We start from the raw sequence: 21,839 nt of genomic DNA on the forward strand, positions 1-21,839 counted from the left end.
TTTTAGCTTCAAATATCTCGAAAACTAATGGCTTTATCGTTACGAATGAAAAGTTAATTTTTTACATAAAAAGTATTGGAGAATTAAAAAATTGCACAAAAATAGCAATTCCACCAGTGGCGCAAAATTTGGGAAGGGTCAACCATTCATGTTCCCCCGTCGTACGCCTCTGGTAGTAGCCAGAAACGTTTGTTTAACATAATTTAGTAGATTGTACAATACCAGCACCACTTACCAAATTTCGTGTTGTTGTCCCATGCCTGTCAGGAAATATTCAAAAATAGATAAAATAAAAGTTTAATTTTGACACCCTGTATTTCGGTTAATATCAACTTTTGTACTAAGGTAAGTTAGCTTAAATCGACCTATTTTAAGCTCAGGAATATAAGGTTAAGCTATGGCCCATTCTTTACCAAACACCCTGTATTATAGGAAGTGTAGGTGTGGCACCAATTGATGCCAAAATGAGAGACCATAGGTTGAGATGGTTTGGTCATATTCAACGTCGAGACGTTAATCCCCCAATACAAAGAATTGCTGAAAAGCAGACTCCTGAAAGGAGTAGGAGAGGAAGACCAAAGAAGACGTGGGGGGAGACGATTAGGCAGGACATGTGGGTAAAGGGGATTAATATTGATATGGCCCAAGATAGAATTATGTGGAGAAATGCAATTAAGGAAGCCGAACCCGTATAGGGATAAGCCAAAGAGAATGATTATGATTAATTATATTTTTATCCGTAGGCCATCAAGGCCTTTTGAGGTTTTTAAATAAAAATTATTTTCTTTCAACGATTTCTTTCTCTCTGACTAGTGTTGATATTATTTATGTCTTCTAAAAAAAACTCTGAACTGATTTTATTCTTCATATAAATTAAAGAGTTCGCCTCTGGATTCTCGTAAAGGAGGTAATTAACCAATTAGTTGTCGATAACAACTATCGATATAGGTTTAGTATAATAGCAAAAATAGTTAAAATAATCCGATAAGAGAAAAAGGCATTTGAAAATTGGTATTCAGTGATATTAAAAGTGCATAATATAAAATATTTTGAAACCTTTTTCAAATAACATATAATTACGCAAAAACAATACTGGCTGTTTTTTTAATTGCTCGAAATTTCCTGTGAAGTTATGTCGCCAATAATGGCAAAGATTTTATTCTCTTTTGTTTTAATAGCGAATGTTAAAAGCTACAAAATTTTAATGGTTTTTAATGGAGTAGCACCGAGCCATTTTTTTCTAGGAAATTCCTTAGGGAGGGCATTAGCCAAGAACGGGCATGAGGTCACTATGGTGAGCCCTTTCGAAGATAAAGACAAGCCTACTGGTTATAAAGAAGTTGTGCTTACTGATTTTTTAGCAGGAAGCGAGGGTATGTAGACTGTTTCTAATTTGATATTTAATATACACCAATTTATTATTAGTCTTCTCTTCTTCTTCTTCTTTTTGTGTAGCAAGACTCTGTCTGTTTTTCAATGTACTGTTAAATAATTTTTATGGGAAAAATTTAGAGAATTAATTTTGTGTCAAAGACCACGAGGTCGTAAATATTCATCGCCCTGTACATGACCAAAATTAGCCGTAAGCAGTGAACAAATTAATGAACAAAATAAAGAATAAAGCAAAACAATGAACTAGAACACGGTCGTTTTAGAAAGTTAATTGTGCCGCTTTGGAATGGACAATGGACCATGTTTCTAAATGGTTTCGTAGAAAGAAACGATTGTAAACAATTTTGTCTAGTTTAGAGTAGAGGGTTTTCTAGAATGTAATTAAGTAAAATTTAATTTTAATGTCTCCTGGAAATTGACAGAACATAAAATTTGTATACAATACTATTTGTTCTTAAGAAAAAAGTAAGAATGATGTATGGAGAGTGCTTGTGGTTGGCGAGTAGACCGGAGGGAGAATAGGGTGGTTGATTTTCGGATTGATAAGGGAAAAATAATTCACTGTGTAATTAAGGTCGGAAGCAACCAGTCCAGTTCGAAAGTAGTATTTTTGTGTAAAGTGGTTAATTTGGTGGCCGTGGAAGCAGATTCGTGTTTGAGACGAAATCGTGATCAAGTCGAGAAATACAAACTCCTTGTGTCCGAATCGATTCCAGTTTCTGTCTGGAACGAGTAGCCAGTTTATATCAACTTGCACGAGATATCGAGCTGAGAGAAGAAATCTTGGAATTACAAGGATTGATATTGTTTGTATCGAGTCAGAGATTTAATTGAGGAGAGAATTCGAGCGAGTGCTCTTTTTGTTTGTGAAACAGTTTGAAGGAGAAAGACAATCGAAGCACACGAGGAGCACGTTTTGGGAGAACCGAGGACAACACAATCCATGAGAAGAAGTAAAGAAGATAGAAAAGGTTAGTCAGATTATTTGTGAAAAGAGAGAGTTGTTTTATATTATATACCATATATGTTTTTTGTCAACAGTTTTACAGCATAATTTATTCATTGATAAATTCATAGAAGATATAAGTAATCTATATAAAAAGTGAAAATTAAATTTTGTTTTTTTTATATAATAATAAGAACAGTCTACCGAATCATTTGAATGAATTTTGGTTAAAAAAAAATGAGATAGTAGAATTAAAGTTTTTTGAAGTTAAAATCCACAAGGAAAAGAAAAAGTTTTCCTGTAGTTGGCTGTATACCATCAATCACAAAATTGGAAAGAAATCCTTTGTAAAAGGTATAAAATTTTTTTATTAAAAATCCCTTAAAAGGGCTACATCACAACAAAACGTTTTCGATTTTTATAAAAAATCATCATCAGTGTTCGATAAACTGGATGCTAGCTGAGCCACAAAAGAAAAATATCTGGGTAAAAACCCTTTACATAAAATATAGATGCCTTAAAAGTGCATACTTCAATAAAAAGACCTGTGATGGTCACATGGCAAACAGGATAATGCCCTAAGGTAAAGTATACAGGTTTCCCAACACGTGGGATCCAAATTGAGTTGATCACATTTCATTGAGTTGCCATTAAGTCATTGAAATGTGATCAACTCAATTTGGATCCCACGTGTTGGGAAACCTGTATACTTTACCTTAGGGCATTATCCTGTTTGCCATGTGACCATCACAGGCCTTTTTATTGAAGTATGCACTTTTAAGGCATCTATATTTTATGTAAATGGTTTTTCCCCAGATATTTTTCTTTTGTGGCTCAGCTAGCATCCAGTTTATCGAACACTGATGATGATTTTTTATAAAAATCGAAAACGTTTTGTTGTGATGTAGCCCTTTTAAGGGATTTTTAATAAAAAAATTTATACCTTTTACAAAGGATTTCTTTCCAATTTTTTTTGAAGTTATACTGCTTTACTTTGTTCTGATTGGATGTTCAAATGACATGTCAAAAATTATTCAATATGGCGGCTGTGGCACAGCTGTGGTTTCATAGAGAAATAAAAAGAATGTTGTTTTTATTTCTCTATGTGTGGTTTGATTATTTATGGTTGTTGCGTTTTGAAATTTGTGGGAAAAGAAACAACAAACAAAAGTTAGTTAATAGTTATACTGCCTTTTTAAATAGTTTTCATATATATTTTTGGACTTTTGGACAAGGAAAACTCATTCTAATTTGGTAAGTAGTTTTTATTATAATCATATTGTAATTATACATTTGGATTAGGTTGGAATAAATTTATTTTCTCAAGAATGGGGATTTTAGAGAGAAATCCGAAATTAGGTCCGATTTTTATTTCAAAATTATGATTTTTTGGCGTAGATTTATTGATCTAGTAGGTATGTAATGCTTTGATTTACGTACTTAATTTGATTACCAACAAAAGTTCTACCAATCTTCATCTAATATATTGTTTTCTTACTGCTTTGTCATATTTTAATATTTTCTTCCACAAAAATCAAACTACATAATTTGATTAGGTAAATTCAGAACAACGGTCAAACAGTAAAACGTTCAGTTGCCCTATTTTTCCACATGACAAATAATGTGTAATTGGATGAGTGAGTCTAGGCTTCGATTACGAATCAAAGCGTCCCCAAATTCGCGGGTTCGAATCCCGATGCAAGTTTTTATTTTTTTATGCATTTTATGATTGTAAGTATATTTGTTATATAATTTTTTTCAGAAAATGCGCATTTAAAATTTTTGCCAACAATTATTATCGTTCAGAAATCATTTTTTTCTTTGTGGCATTTTTCAATGTGTTTGTGTGCGTTTTATTCTTTTATTTTTTAAAATTTTTGGTATTGTCTTAATAAAAATTTTAGGAAAGTAGTAAGTATTAAAATTCGTTTAATATTTTAATGAAATATAAATAAACTGTTTAAAGTACATTATATCAATTTCGTTAAAATCACATAATATGTAATAGAAGTATAACTTCTTACGTGCGTACAAAGTACACACACATTCTTTTCTTTTATTAGATAAGAAATTTTTACAACAGAATAATGTTTAGCATAAATTTTGAATCTTATATTTATGGTATAGTATACAGGGTGATAGGCACTTATGGAATAAAATTATTTCTGTCCTTGTTTCAAAAAATTATAAAAAAAAACTGAGACCCGTCGATTTTTAAATAAAAATTTGCACTTTTTAAACATAAATTTAAATGTACAGGGTGATCCTTGCAAGTCTAGCAGAGTCCATAAGATTTATTTTTATGGAACATCCTGTATATTCTTATATTTTTAAAAGCTGCTTAGCAACCTGATTTCCACGAGCTATATCATGCAGGATGTATTATGTATGAATAATACAGGGTGAAATTTTGAAAGTAACAAGTATGGAAACCACTTATGGAATAAAATTATTTGTGTCCCTATTTTAAAAAATTATAAAAATACTGGGACATGGAAATTTTAAATTCAAATAGGCGTTCTACAAACATAAATTAAAATATACAGAGTGATTCACGCAAGTAGACATAGTTAATGATCTTTAGTTTTAATGGATCACCCTGTATATTTTTATGTTTAGAATCTGCTAAACAACCTCGTATCAAAAAAGTGTACACCTATTATGTAGGATCTATTATGAATAATACAAGATGAAATTTTAAAATTATGTATAATTTTCGTCAAGATGTTAAATACCTATATAAAATTTTGAAAAAAATAATTTATCATGCTTTAAATAACAGTACTATTTTTGCATTTTCTAAACTAAGTATTAAATCTATTGGGTTTTGTATTTAATGTCCTGACAAAATTTATAAATAATTTCAAAATTTCACCTTGTATTATTCATAATAGACCCTACATAATACACTTTTTTGAGATGAGGTTGTTTGGTAGATTCTAAAAATATAAAAATATACAGGGTGATCCACTAAAACTAAAGATCATGGACTATACAGTACTTGCTTGAATCACCCTGTATACTTAAATTTGTGTTTGTAAAGCGCTCATTTAAATTTAAAAGTTGAAGTATCCCTGTATTTTTTATAGTTTTTTAAAATAAGGACACAAACAATTTTATCACATAAGTGGTTTCCATACTTGTTAATTTCAAAATTTCACCCTGTATTTTTCATAATACACCCTACATGATATACACACACCGGCAAAATTAGCCGAACATCTTAAAAATGGGACATGTTTGATATCTCGAATTTCCTAAACCTGTTGTCCGATTTGAGTGATTCTTTTAGTATGTTATAGCTTTATTATTTAAGAATATAGGTATAATAATATTGTTGCTAGACAGGTAAATGTCTTTTATACCGGGTGTTACAATCATACTGTGTTTTTTTCTTAAAGTTCGGAACACCCTGTGGAATATTCTAACACATATAAAATATTAAAATTAAAACCCGATTGTAGACTTAGGCTTTCGTAACATTTGCTTTTTTGATTAATTTGCTTATGTTGGAAAATAAAAAAGTTATGTGCTTTAACAACTAGCCATGTCTTTTATCAATAAATCCTCATAGAAGGGGAGGAAAGTATGTTAAATTTGCAGTTGCTCGAGCGTTATGGGGACCTATTGGATTTTGAAGAGTGGGTGCTAAAACCAAAAAATGTTAAGTTAAGTTTTTCATTAAGTGTGGGACTCTCCATTTTTTAATTTAATTTTCCATTTCCACCAATTGTTTTTTCCGATTATAGCGCGATCTATCCATAATTGAAAAAAATATAGTTGCTTATTTTTACGTCAAGGATCCAAATCTGCAATAAAAATTGGGGCTCCTATTTAAGATTTTAAAGTAACCCCCCACCCCACCTCCGTGGGGTATTTTGCAGTTTTACGATCTGATGTTCGTTTCGCGAAATATCGCAGGGTTCTTATTTAAAATTTTTAATTTACCCCTACCCCTCTCCGTGTGGTGTCATGAGCCCCCCACGGAGGAGGGGTGGGGGATTTAATTTAAAATCTTAAATAGGAGCCCCCAATTTTTATTGCAGATTTGGATTCTTTACGTAAAAATAAGCAACTTTTATTCGACACATTTTTTCGAATTATGGATAGATAGCGCTATAATCGGAGAAAAATGATTGTTTCAAATGGAAAATTAAATTAAAAGAATGGAAAGTCCCCCACTTTATGGAAAACTTAACTTAACTTTTTTCCGATTTTAGCACATACTCTTCACAATCCAATAGGTCCCCATAACGCTCGAGTAACTGCAAATTTAGTATACTTTCCTCCCCTACTATGAGGATTTATTGATGAAAAACCTGGATAGTTGTTAACGCACATAACTTTTTTATTGTCTCACATAAGTAAATGAATCAAAAAGGAAAATGTTAAGAAAGCCAAAGTCTACAATCGAGTATTAATTTTAATATTTTACATATGCTAGAATATTCCACAGGGTGTTCCAAACTTTAATAAAAAAAAACACAGTATGATTGGTACACCCGGTATAAAATGATATTTACCTGTCTAGCAACCATATTATTACAACGATATTCTTAAATAATAAGGCTATATCATACTAAAAGAATCACTCAAATCGGACCACTGGTTTATGAAATTCGAGACATCAAACATGTCCCATTTTTAAGGTGTTCTGCTAATTTTGCCGGTGTGTGTAGTTCATTGAAATCAGGTTGTTAAGCAGCTTTTAAAAATATAAAAATATATGGGGTGTTTCATTAAAAATAAAGCATATTGGGCTCTGCTAGACTTGCAAGGATCACCCTGTATATTTAGATTTATGTTTAAAAAGTGCACATTTTTTCTATCGACGGTTCTCAGCGTTTTTATAATTTTTTGAAACAAGGACAAACATAGTGTTATTCCATAATTGCCTTCCACACTGTATAAATAAATAATAGTTATACAATTAAGAGGAAACAGTAGCGATCAACAGGTAGCGAAAACGCGTTCCAAGATTGCGGCTGTAATTTGAAATATTTTTTCGAGATATTTGGCACACGTATTCGTAATATAATAAAGAATGGCGGTACAGAGCCCAATTTTAAAAATATATTAATGTGTGGAAATTACTCTATAATTAAATACAATATTAAAAAAACGAGCCTGTACCGCCATTAAGAAGAACAAAAAAATACAATTTCTTCAAATAAACCTTTTTATCCGATGCCTAGATTTTGTGTCATTTTGGAACTACTAAAATTCTTTATTTCATTAGGTAGTAAGCTATTTGTTGGCATTTGGCTTATGTGATCGTTCCATTCTACACTTCTGTTTTTTACCCAGTTAATAATGTTGTCCATCTTTAATCTTTGTTATATCTGCACTTTGAGCTCTATCTCATAGTGTCTTACCATCGATTTTTCGAAGAGTTTTCATATCTGCTGTTTCTAGACTTATTTCTGTTCTTTCTGTATCAGGTCGTGTTTCTGCCGTGTATGTCATTATTGGTCTGTTGACATTGAATGACTGATGACTCTTTTCTAAATTCTACCTTTCACTTCTTTTGCGATATTTTTATTTCTCCATATTGTTTCATTAAGGCAACCTGCGTCTCTGTCTGCTGTGTTCACTTGATCTTCCACTTCTGTTTCCAGGTTTCCGTAGCTAGATTGTGTAATGCCTACATATTTAAACTCCATGACTTGTTCTATTATCTGACTCTCCAGCTCTAATTTATATCTTATTAGGCTTGCTGTTATAACCATGCATTTATTCTTTCTTGGGGAAATTAATGTGTTAAATTTTCTAGCAGTTATATTAAATTGGTGCAGCATTAGTCCAGGGCGCATCTGTTTGGAGATGGACGTTGAGAGGTTACTCAAATTTTTTGCAGAAATTGCTTGAAAATAACTCAAATAATAATATTTGAGTTATCCTCCCACTCAGAATGGTCCGGAACATTGTTTAATTAATCAAAATGTCAAAATATGAAGGAAAAATTCGATTTTTTTATTGGTTTTTTGATTATAACTTTAAAACTTTTCATTTCTAAAAAAAGTTGTACCGACATAAAAGTTGTATAATTAAATTTCCAACAATATAGAATAGGTTAGAAATTTAAAAAATAGTCACCCTTTTTGCAAAATAGCAATAATTGCGAAAAAAAACTATACAAAAACAAGGATTGGCCTTTTACGTTTTTCAACCATTTATGCTACACACAGGACCTTCATGTTTTACCCAGAAAAACTTTATGACATAGTAAAACAACACTGTAAATTTCATTACGATAAGTTTCGTAATTAAATTTACTACAATATAGAACTGCCTATGAATTTAAGAAATAGTCACCCTTGTTGCAAAATAGCAATAATTGCGAAAAAACCATACAAAAACAAGTATTCGCATTTTACGTTTTTCAACCATTTATGCTGCACTTAGGACCTTAATATTTAACTCAGAAAAAGTTATGATACAGTTAAACAATACTGTAAATTTCATTAAGATCGGTTTAATAGATTTTGCAAAATAAATTTTGCAATCCAGCTTTCGCAAAAAAATTCATTTTTTAAATGTTGCAGGACTGAAAATAAAGCAGATAGCCAGTTGATTTTTTTTTTGCTTATGGAAGTGTACTGTAACTTTCATTTGCAATTTGCAAAATTAAAATCGATTAATTACCACGGCGTCAGGAAATTTTTTAAATGAACATTAATTTTTGGTGCTACGCGCAGGACAGCGGTGTTCGATTCACACAAGTTGATTTCCACCAAAATTTCTTCCAATCTTTATCTAATATATTATTTTCTTACTCTACATTTTGTTGTATTTTAATATTTTAATTCTACAAAAATCAAACTAATTTTATTATTGTTTGTAAAATATTGTTTAAACAATTGCATATATTTAAAAATAATAAACTTTTATTCTTTAAGTTAAAATATATGAACAAACAAAATGTTTGCTAAAAAAAGTGTTATTTCAAAGGATAGATTATGTGTTTTTTATATCATTTATATCAAAATGTAATAAAAATTAAAATGTACCAATCATTATCAAAGGTCATTGGAATGCCCAATCAGAGCAAACTATCCGCTGTATGCGCGTAGCACCAATAATTAATGTTTATTTAAAAAATTCCTGACGCCGTGGCAGTTAATCGATTTAATTTTGCAAATTGCAAATGAAAGGTACAGTACACTTCTATACGCAAAAAAAATTCAACTTGCTATCTGCTTTATTTTCAGTCCTGTAATATTTTGAAAAAATGAATTTTTTTGCGAAAGCTGAATTGCAAAATTTATTTTGCAAAATATATTAAACCGATCTTAATGAAATTTACAGTGTTGTTTAACTGTATCATAACTTTTTCTGAGTGAAATATTAAGGTCCTAAGTGCAGCATAAATGGTTTAAAAACGTGAAATGCGAATACTTGTTTTTGTATGGTTTTTTCGCAATTATTGCTATTTTGCAACAAGGGTGACTGTTTTTTAAATTCATAAGCAATTCTATATTGTAGTAAATTTAATTACGAAACTTTTATGTCAGTACAACTTTTCTCGGAAATGAATACTTTTAAAGTTATAATCAAAAAACGAAGAAAAAAATCGAACTTCTTCATTTTTTGACATTTTGATTATTTAAACAATGTTCCGGACCTCCTTGAGAGGGAGGATAGCTCAAATATTATTATTTGAGTTATTTTTAAGCAATGTATGCAAAAAAATTTGAGTCACCTCTCAACGTCCAAATGTACTAATATTTTTACAGATGCGCCCTGGTCTATATGTGGTGGATTTGACAATTATTCAAAATATCTCGATAAAAACTGATTTTTCGAAAAAGTAGTAGGAGACAAAAACGTTTTTAAAACATTGTGTTTAACTAATGGTACTATAATAATAAATAAATTTGAACGTATACAGAAGTTTGGGGGTTTAAAATAACAAAACTCACATAAAATTTTTGAGGGGTTTCCAAATTCCACTATAATTTTTTTAAGCTACTACTGCCATAATAATAACACATGTCCATTTTCAATAAAAAAGCTCTAATGGTTTTCGATATATTGAGAAAAATCGATTTTCATTTTGTAACTTCAAAGGGCTGTAACTTTTTTTATGTGCACATTAGTACTAAGGTAAGTTAGGTTCAATCGAACTATTTTTGTTCCCAGAATATGCGAATAAATTTATGACCTGTATTTTTGTTACACCCTGTATTATGCAACGAACATTTAATGATGGTCATTATGAAGCGAGTATAAGGGATATGAAACGAGCCGCCTAGCGGCGAGTTTCGTATAGATTAAGAGCTTCATAATAGTAATTAAATACAAGTTGTATACACCATCTTTTCTATGAACATTCACAAGAAAATATATATTCAAATTTATTAATTTTGTAACGCAAACAAATTAAGTAGTTTGTCAGTTTGACAGTTTGTTTATATATTGAGAACTGTCAAAGCATATGTATTGCACTCGCCATTGGTCATTGCGCGTGTGCCACCTTTATCGTGAATGCCATATCACGAATCTATTGGTTAAAAATCTGTATCGTAATGAAAATCTGTATCATAATGAAGTTCATTATGATACAGGTAGTGACATCATAAGTGATATATTATAGTACGAGAATAGAAAAAAACAAATTAACGAAATATATATTTACATTTACATTGAAATTTAATGAGTTTTTGAACCCAGTGCTTATTTAAGTGAAATAAAAACATGGATGTGTTACCAGCGAGTAATGGACCTGGAGATAGCCAGCCAGTTTCTCAAACCAACATACAGAGTGTAAAGGACTATCTCCAAACACTAGCCTTCTGTAATTGGTTTCTGAACAATCTCTATAATAATGATGATGTATTGGGCAAAACCTTTTTTACTGGCGAATGTTAGTATAAACGCCTTTATATGCACAGAAACTTGGAGTTTGGGCTGCTATAATCAAGCGACTTAGTGTAGGACCATTATTGAAGGGATTAAAAATGCCTTAAGATAGCGTCAAGAAATTTTAACTTCATATTTTAATTAATTAATGGATGACAAATTAATAGAAGGATATTTTCTGCAAGGCGGGGCTCGAATTCAGAGAACGTTGCAAAATTTGAATTTTATTAAGTGCCTTTTCAACAATAGGGTCATAAGTTTAAATACACCGTTCCCCTAGATCCTACGATTTGACTCTGGCCTGTGGCTGACTGGCCACATTTAAAAAATTCGATTTTTTTTTAACTCCTGCAGCGGATTTGGAAGATCTTATACAAAGAATAGAAAATCATATTGAAGAATTAAATAATACTCCGTGTGGGATCTAAACAATATTATAAACTCAATGAGAAGAAGAGTTAAGTTATGTAGAGATGTTGGTGGTGGATATATACAACCTGTTATTTGGTGTTATATCATTTGCATTTGTTAAATTTAACAGAGTTTGTTTTAAACAATTGATATTGCTATGTTTTATGTAAAAATACAAGCTATTCACTATAGTTATTGATAAAACATAATTGTTTCATTTATTTTCATGTACCTATATGTTTAAAAAGCAAGCAATTAACAAAATTCCTTTTCTTTTAATTAGCAAAACGTGCCATTTGATAAATATTTATAATCGTTGGGCTGAAAAGTTCGTATGTTAACATAGAAATAGTACATTTTATACCTAGTCGGAAAAGTTGAATATTCCCGGACGATGCAAGCCGAGACAAGGCAATGCAGAGTCCGGGAATGTGGCTTTTCCTACAAGGTACACATTCTATTTGTCCGAAAATCGAACTTTTAAGGGGATGGGTATGAACTTTCGGCTTCAATGCTATTTAAATGGGATTCATTTTTTTCGAATCCTGAGAAAACTAATAAGTGTTTTTGAAAAATTTAAACGCAGAATCAAAGATTACATTATTATTTTTTTATTGAGAATAGAATAGAATATAATAGAAATATGCTTTATTGTCACTGAATATTTTAACAATTTTATGGACAAAGCTTACATACAGTCAAAAGAAAACATAATATCAGTAATAAATACAACTACAATTAACTAAAATTAGATAAATCGTCAATATATGTACAGTATAATATAAGATATACAAGCCAAATAAAAACAATTTATTGCAAAATTTATATAAACTGCAAATTGAGCATACTTAGAGAACATTGGACATACTTGAGAAATTCATCAACCCGAAGGTTATTAGCGAGGAGCAGATTTACAATATTAAAAATTATATATGTATTTACAGAATTAATAGCTGATGTAATATAGCCAAAAATGGACACGAAATAAAAGTTTTAAATCACGATCAAGTTAAAATACAACCGAAAGGAAAAGAAAATTATAGTACAATAACTAAAGCTTTAACTGAGAAAAAAACGGAATTCCATACATTTAGGCCTCCTGACGAACGCAGCTTCAGAGTCGTATTAAAAAACATCCACTACTCAGCCAATCTGACAGAATTAAAAGAAGAAATAGAAAAGCTGGGGCACTCAGTAGTGAATATGTGGAACATTAAAAATTACAAAACTAAGCAATCTTTATCAATGTTTTTCATTGATTTCACAGTGCAGTATATGTCAAAGATATGCGCCTACAAAAAAATATTGTCAACATAGACCCAGATGTGTAAAATGCACCGGAGATCATGCTACTGGACACTGTACAAGAAAATAAAGATCTGAACATGTTCAGTGCATTGTTTGCGAAGGAAACCACCTGGCAAATTATAAAGGATGCACTATATGTATATAAGGAACTGCAGAAAAAAACATATCCAACCCTACGGCAAGAACAACCTACAACCCCACTAACGAGTAATATTGGAAGAACCATCAATCCAGGCATTAGCTACTCACAAGCAGTAACAAACCAACTACCTCAAGCAAGCACATCTCAGAATACTTTACAAGCACCAAATTTAACACACCCTACTTCTAATAACGACCTGTCTGAACTAAAATCGATGTTTAAAGGATTTGCGGAACAACTGTCCACATTGCTAAACCTCCTAACGGTAGTTGTCAATAATTTAAAAAAATGAATAAGTTATTAAAAATTGCACTTTGGAACGCCAACGGGCTTGCCAAACATTGTCTTGAGGTAAAAACTTTCATCATTAGTCACGAAATTGATATATTGTTAATATCAGAAACTCACTTCACAAGTAGAAGCTACTGTAAAATACCTAACTACACAACTTACAATACTAGACACCCAGATGGTACAGCCCATGGTGGAACTGCTATTATAATCAAAAACAATATTAAACACTACGAGACCAATTACATTAAAAAAGACTACTTGCGGGCTACTAACATAGTTATTGAAGATTGGCATGGCTCACTAATAATCTCTGCAGTCTATTGCCCAATACACAAGGTAAAAAAAGAACAATTTGAAGAATTTTTTAAAACACTGGGTAAGAGATTCCTGGGTGGAGATTACAACTCTAAACATACACATTGGGGATCAAGACTAATCACCCCAAAAGGACGACAGCTTCTAGCGGCTATGAATAGTAACAACTACTCATATATTTCCAGTGGTGAACCTACTTATTGGCCAAAACCGACATGAACAAAATACCAGATCTACTTGACTTCGGCGTAACAAAAAGAATTCCAAAAAGATCGCAAATAATGGAATCTTGGTTTGACATTTCCTCGGATCACTCGCCTGTATTGATCACGAAAAGTACTGAACTTGTTTAGATACAGCTACCACCGAAACTGGACAACAAATATACGGATTGGGAAAGGTTTCAGCGGGTGATTGAGGACAGCGTAAACCTAAACATACCTTTAAAAACAAACTATGAAATAGATGAAGCCATACAAAATTTTCACGTAATTATACAGGAAGCAATCTGGCAAACAACACCCCTAATAAACACGACGTTCATGAAACAAGAGCTACCAAGCATATTCAGACAAAAATCATAGAAAAACGAAATTAAAGAAAAACATAGCAAAGAACACACGCGCGTCAGGAAAAAACCAGACTCAACCAGGCTAAACTTCAACTCAAAACTCTCCTAAATAGCTACAAAAACGATGGGATTAAAGAATATCTTAGCAGTCTATCAGCAACAGAAAGTACAGACTATTCTCTATGGAAGGCTACGAAAAGATTTAAACGACTTCAATCAACCAACCCTCTTATTCGCGCAGAAAATGGCGAATGGGCCAAAAGCAATAAAGAAAAATCAGAAGTGTTTGCAAAATATCTCACAGACGTCTTTAAACCTTTCCCTGCTGAGAATAATCAAAACTTTGAAGCATCCATCCAACATGTTTCAGAATTTCCATACCAGCTAGAACTTCCACCGGAAAAGTTTAGGGTAAATGAAGTGATTGATCAAAATAATACAAAATCTTAAATCGAAAAAGTCCCCAGGCTTCGATCTTATAACCAGTAAAATTATTAAACAACTACCCAGGAAAGGGATTGTGTACCTCACTCAATTATTCAATGCAGTATAAAGAACCGCATATTTCCGTCTCCTCTGGAAGGACGCAAAAATTATACTAATTTCCGAACCAGGTAAGCCTCGGGAAGCTGTCAAATCATATCGACCCATAAGCTTACTGCCGATAGTATCAAAGATCCTAGAAAAGCTGATACTCTCAAGAATTCAGCAACTCCTATCAGATCGAGAACTAATCCCTGCACACCAGTTTGGATTCAGATCCAAACACGTAACCATAGAACAGGTTCATCGGAAATACAGAACTGTTAATCGAGCATTGGAAGAAAAAATGTAGTGCACTGCCGCCTTTCTAGACATCTCGCAAGCATTCGATAATATCTGGCGCAAAGGCCTTCTATACAAATTTAAAAAAATGCTTCCTCTCACTCACTTCCTAATTTTAAAATCCTACCTCCATAACCTTTACTTTTTTGTACATCATAGAGATGAGCGCACGTCTCTATTTCCAGTTGGATCCGGAGTTCCACAGGGCAGTGTTCTGGGGCCAGTATTATACCTATTGTACACAGCGGACTTACCAACAAACTTTCAAACCACAACAGCTACATATGCAGATGACACAGCAGTGATGTCAGTACATCAGGACCCACGGATAGCTTCTCAACTTCTGCAAACCAGCCTCAACAAAATGCAAACTTGGCTAAAACGGTGGCGTTTTTAAACAAATGAAACAAAGTCGGTTCATATTATCTTCACAAACCCGCCTGTATATATCGACAACCACCAACTAAAACAGCAAGCAACAGTCAAATACCTTGGAATGCACCTATACCAAAGATTAAACTGGAGAACACACATTTTTATGAAGTGTAAACAACTTGGTCTCAAATTACACAATCTATAATGGCTGATTGGTGACAAATCATCACTTTCGATTAAAAATAAAGTACTTGTCTACAAAGCTATTTTGAAGCCAATATGGAGTTACGATATCCAACTTTGGGGTACTGCATCAAACTCCAATATCGAAATCTTTTAGAGGTTCCATTCGAAGGTTCTTCGAATAATGACAAATACCCCATAGTATGTTGCAAATAATATCATTAGACGCGATCTATAAATTGCAACTGTAAAATAAGAAATTACTAACTTCGCACAGAAATACGAAGACAGACTGACACAACATCCAAATGTACTAGCCAGAAAACTGAGGAGACAACCAGTCAGACGAAGACTTAGACGAAGTACACCTAGTGATTTACCATCGTATTTTAGTTATATCCATATATATAGTAAATCCCAGAGACAAACCATTTTATGCCTATGTAAAATATTTGTAAAGAAAATTATTTATGAATTAATCATTTTCTCCAAGTCACATGCACTAGTGGTCACAACATTTACTCATTGTAACTGGTTTTACAGATTGTAAGTAAATTTGGAGGTTAAATATAAAAAAATGAGGATGTGGAGTGGATAAACACCTTTATATGCACAGAAACTTGGAGTTTGGGATGCTATAATCAAGCGATGCTATTGTAGGACCATTATTGAAGGGATTATAATATGTAAATGCCTTAAGATAACGTCAAAAATTTTAACTCCATATTTAAATTATTTAATGGATGATGAATTAATGGAAGGATATTTTCAGCAAGACGGGGCTCGAATTCAGAGAACGTTCCAAAATTTGAATTTTATTATGGACTTTTTTAAAAATATGGTCATAATTTTAAATACGCCATTCCCCTAGATCCTACGATTTGACGCTGGCCTGGGGCTGACTGTGGCCACATTTACAAAATTCGATTTTTATAACTCCTGTAGCGGATTTGGACGATCTTAGGCAAAGAAGAAAAGCACGTTGAAGAATTAAATAGTACTCCGTGGGACCTAAACAATATTATAAACCCAATGAGAAGAAGAGTTAAGTTATGTAGAGATGTTGGTAGTGGACATATACAACCTCTTATTAGTTTGACTCAAACATTCATAATTTCACCAAATTGAGGTTTTGTAGCTATAGAAACAAAAGTATTGAATTGTTTTTGACGTATTTGCTTATTTTTGGCAGTATTTTTGGTATTTTCTCGCGTTTTCTGTGATTACAATCATTTTAAAAAGCAAAACTACCTAATTTAATCATGAGTGATTATGAGTCTTCGACTGCTGGTACCCCTCCAGAACTGACGGAAGTAGTGAATAATGCTTCATTAGATTTATTGCCAACAAAATCATCGTAAGAATAAAAATGCAAGTTCTTTCTCGGAAAATGTTGTAATGGCATATTTATTGGAGAGCTGTTGTTTAATAAATTTTTTTCTGAATCTGCTGTAAGGAAAAAATATTTTCTTAAAGTAAGGAAATAACATTTCCGTACAGTTATTTTTCATTTCCAGGCAACGGCTAAGTATAAGGAAATAGCGAACGTTTCTTTAAAAAATGTTTGTGTTCCTGACCGATTTTCGGAAACAATTTTTTTTGATAAAATTTTATTTTATTATTCAATATAGTTACCTTCGACGGCGACACAATGTATTATAGCGGCCATACAACTTTTCAATACCATTTGTATAATACAATAATTTATATTTAGCCTTAAAATAAGCCCCAGTTTCAGCAGTTACCTCTTCATTAGTGCTAAATTTCTTTCCAGTGAGCATTCTCTTAAGGTCCGCGAACAGGTAGTAGTCACTGGGAGTCATACTTGGTGAATAAGGTGTGGTTGCGGAAGCAATTCCAAACTCAATTCATGAAATTTTGCATTTGCATTGATTTGTGGGTTGTCTTGATGAAATATAGCACTTTCTTTTTCTTTAAATTGAGCCGTTTTTTTCGCAATTTTTCCCTTCAAAAGCTCCAATAACGTAATGTAATAGTGACTGTTAATGATTTTTCCTTTTCCAAATACTCGATGAATATTATACCATGTGAATCCCAAAATACTGATGCCATAACCATATGCCAGCCGACTGTTGCGTTTTTCCACGCTTTGGAGTCGGTTCGCCACGTGCAGTCACGTGCCACGTGTAATATACTTACTTACTTACTCCTAAGCCTTTTTATCTTTAGGTGTAGGGTGTAAACCACTTCTCAACGGTTTATTTTCCCGGTGCAGAGTCCGAATAATGTCTAGCAAGCCAATCGTTTGCTTCAACGATATTTTTTTTTGCCAAAATCCAATGATTTATTAAGAAACGAAATTCGTTTTGATACATTTTTTAAAACTAACACAAGTTGCTTCACTCAAAGTGCTATAGGCTCTGAGCTTCGCTGGTGGCGCTCCTGGCGGATTACTAATTCAACTTTCACCGGTAATTTTTAAATTTATTATTTAATTGTTATCGCTTATTATTTACAACGCAAAAAGTTAATTAAATTTTACTCGATTTTTTTAAGATTTTGCTAATCATTTTGACGTTCTATTGATAAAATATGAATTTCTTACTTCGGATACTTTCACAATTATCGTGTAGATGGCGCTAAGATTACCGTTTATTTCAATCAACGATATTACGGAACATTAAAAAAACTTAAATTCGGTATTTAAAACGTAAGTATATTTAAGGTAAAAATATATACCACAGCTTTAACCAACTAATATCTTTTATAATGAATGTTTTTACTTTTAATTTTAAATTAATCACTTTGACATTTATGTCAAATTTCCGGTAAACGTTTACAGACTTGCCACTACTGGCTCTCGCGGATTTGTAAATATCCCCTCTACGTACGAGCTCACAGCGTATATCTCATCTGCTAATAGTTCGACAGCTGTCAAATTTATATAGGCATCTTTTGAAGCTTATAGTCCGTTCTTTAAGGGTAAAATATTGCAAAACCTCTAAATTTTAAAGAACCGCTTGGATTGACATGAAATTTGGCATACGCATAGCTAAGAAGTCAAACAAAAAACTGATATTGTGCCGATATGAGCTTTTGCCCCGGGGGTGGTTTTCACCGCTTTTTGGGGGCGAAAAAATATTCGTCCAAAGTAAGTCAGGAAATGGATAAACTGGCTAATTTTAAGTAACTTTTGTTTTATAGAGTTTTTTCACTAAGTCAATACTTTTCGAGTTATTTGGCAGTGAATATGTTGATTTTTTCAACAAAATAACCACGCTTTTAGACGGTTTTTCGCAAATAACTCAAATAGTATTTTGTCGAAAAAACATTCTTAGCAAAAATATAGCCTGTAAAAATTTGTAAAAAATGGTGTATACATGACGTCTCTATACCTAGTAGAAGCAGAGTTATAGCCAATGAAAAATAGGTTCATTTTCGTCAAATTCCAAATGGAACACTTTAACGTGAAATAACCAAAAAGAAGCACATTTCGGGGAAAACCCATTACAACTTATTTAAAGTGTTTAAAAAAAGCTTAATTTTTGTTTTATAAAAAAAATTTCTAGCATCAAAAGTAAACAAGGTACGCTCAAAATAAAGTTAGTCCCTTTTTGTTTTGGTAAAAAAAATCGAGATAATCACCCCCTAATTAGTATCTTAAATGAACTTAATCGTTACGACTTCACAAGTTTCTTGACTCATGTATATATTTTTTACATGATCTGTGAGTTTCATCGGTTCAAAGTCCTTATTATTGAAAGGGCTGTACTTAAAAGGGGTTGAACGAGTCACTGATCACGAATGTATGCAAATTTAGAAACACCAAATCTTAATCAATTTTTGTCTAACAAAAAAACAAAAAAATACATGATATTCAGAAAAGACTTTTCTGTTTTTCGAGATTTTTGATATCTCTAACAATTTTTAATTTATTTTGAAGAAAAGCATATTTTTCAAAATTAAAATTTTTAAAAATTTTACTTTGAAACCAATTTTTTTTTTAAATAAGTACTTTGAATCGATGAAACTTACAGATCATATAAACACAAAATAAGTAAAATAATTTGTGGAGCGGTAACGATTAATTTCATTTAAGTTGCTAATTAGGGGGTGGTTTTCCCGATTTTTTTTGCCAAAACAAAAGGGACCAACTTTATTTTGAGCGTAACTTGCTTAAATTTAATGCTAGAAACTTTATGTAAAAACAGAAATAAAGCTTTTTTAAACACTTTAAAAAAGTTAAAATGGGTTTTCCTTAAAAAGTGCTTAATTTTTTGGATATTTCACGTCGAAATATTCTATTTGAAATTTGGTGAATATGAATCTATTTTTCATTGGCTATAACTCTGGTTCTACGAGATCCAGAGACCTAATGTGTACACCATTTTTTTTTACTTTTTTATGGGATATATTTTTGCTAAGGACGTTTTTTTCGACAAAATACTTACTTTTTGGGTTATTTGCGAAAAACCGTCTAAAAATGTGGTCATTTTGTTGAAAAATGAATATACTCACTCGCAAATAACTCGAAAAGTGTTGACTTGGCGAAAAAGCTCTATAGAACAAAAGTTACTTAAAATTAGTCAGTTTACCCATTTCCGGACTTATTTTGGACATATATTTTTCACCCACAAGAGGGGGTGAAAGTTACCCTCAGGGCAAAAGCACACATCGGCACAATATTACTTTTTTTCTTTGAGATGTAAGCTATAATAAGCAAGCGGTTCTTTAAAATTTCGAGCAAAAACCGTGAAAGAATGTACTATTAGGGCTGACTAAAAATCATATGGATTTAAAACCGCAGTAGTACGATTCATGCGTCAACCTACGAAGTTTTCATCCCACCGGTAGTTGTAGGTAATAATGTAGTAGCTGTAATTTTAAAAGTGAACGCAGTTTATGTTTTCTTTCGATTCAGAGGATATAGACCAGGGTGCATCTGTAAAAATATTAGTACATTTGGACGTTGAGAGGTGATTCAAATTTTTTTGCAGAATAGGCTTGAAAATAACTCAAATAATAATATTTGTGTTATCCTCCCTCTCAAAAAGGTCCGGAACATTGTTTAAATAATCAAAATGTCAAAAATGTGAAGGAAAAATTCGATTTTTCTCTTGGTTTTTTGATTATAACTTTAAAAGTATTCATTTCCAAGAAAAGTTTTAGTGACGTAAAAGTTGCATAATTAAATTTCCTACAATACAGAATTGGTTAAACATTTAAAAAATAGTAAGTTTTGTTGCAAAATAGCAATAATTGCGAAAAAACCATACAAAAACAAGTATTTGCATTTTACGTTTTTCAACCATTTATGCTACACTTAGGACTTTCATATTTCACCCAGAAAAACTACATGATACAGTAAAATAATACTGTAAATTTCATTAAGATCGGTTCACAGATTTTGCAAAATAAATTTTGCAATCCAGCTTTCGCAAAAAAAATTCATTTTTTCAAAATGTTACAGGACTGAAAATAAAGCAGATAGCAAATTGAAATTTTTTTTTGCTTGTACCTTTCAATTGCAATTTGCAAAACTAAAATCGATTAACTAAGACGGCGTCAGGAATTTTTTAAATAAACATTAATTATTGGTGCTACGCGCAGGACAGCGCATAGTTTGCTCTGATTGGGCATTTCAATGACCTTTGATAATAATTGATACATTGTAATTTTTATTGCATTTCGATATAAATAAATAAATTTGTTTATTGCAAAATAAAAACACATACTCTATCCTTTGAAATAACAAAAGTTTTTTTTAGCAAAAATTTTCTTTGTTCATATATTTTAACTTAGAGAATAAAAGTTTATTATTTTTAAACATATGCAATTGTTTAAACAATATTTCACAAACCATAATAAAATTAGTTTGATTTTTGTCACAATTTATTTGATTTTGATTTTGTCAAGTTTGATTTTGTCAAATATTAAAATACAACAAAATATATAGTAAGAAAATAATATATTAGATAATAGTATGGTATAGTTAGACCCAAACCCAGACATCCAGAGTGAAAGTTATCCTCCAACACCAAACTGTTCTATATGGTGCACATAATGTTCAGAAAAAAGTCACACCATTTTGAGCGTCGGGTTTGGGGGGGAGAGGGGGGAGAAATCTGCAAATTCGTAGTTTTTTAGGTTTTTCGTCAATATTTCTAAAACTAAGCGGTTTAACATGAACAACCTTCTACACAAAATAGTTCTACATTAAATTTGAAATAAAAAAATGCCCTATGCATAACCCT

The 21,839-nt window shown here is 31.8% G+C and overlaps 1 protein-coding gene across 1 annotated transcript in view; it reads left to right on the forward strand.

Annotated features, from left to right (window-relative positions):
* Window positions 1-1,025: 1,025 nt before the first annotated feature.
* LOC114329466 (UDP-glycosyltransferase UGT5-like) overlaps window positions 1,026-21,839 on the forward strand; it is a 75,823-nt gene continuing 55,009 nt past the window's right edge. Inside the window, exon 1 of the mRNA XM_028278582.2 lies at window positions 1,026-1,373. Within this exon, the coding sequence (XP_028134383.2) occupies window positions 1,133-1,373 (241 nt within the window). The 5' untranslated portion in view covers window positions 1,026-1,132. The remainder of the gene's footprint in view (window positions 1,374-21,839) is intronic.

This window comes from Diabrotica virgifera, chromosome 3 (assembly GCF_917563875.1).
Source record: "Diabrotica virgifera virgifera chromosome 3, PGI_DIABVI_V3a".
Lineage (NCBI taxonomy): Eukaryota > Metazoa > Arthropoda > Insecta > Coleoptera > Chrysomelidae > Diabrotica > Diabrotica virgifera.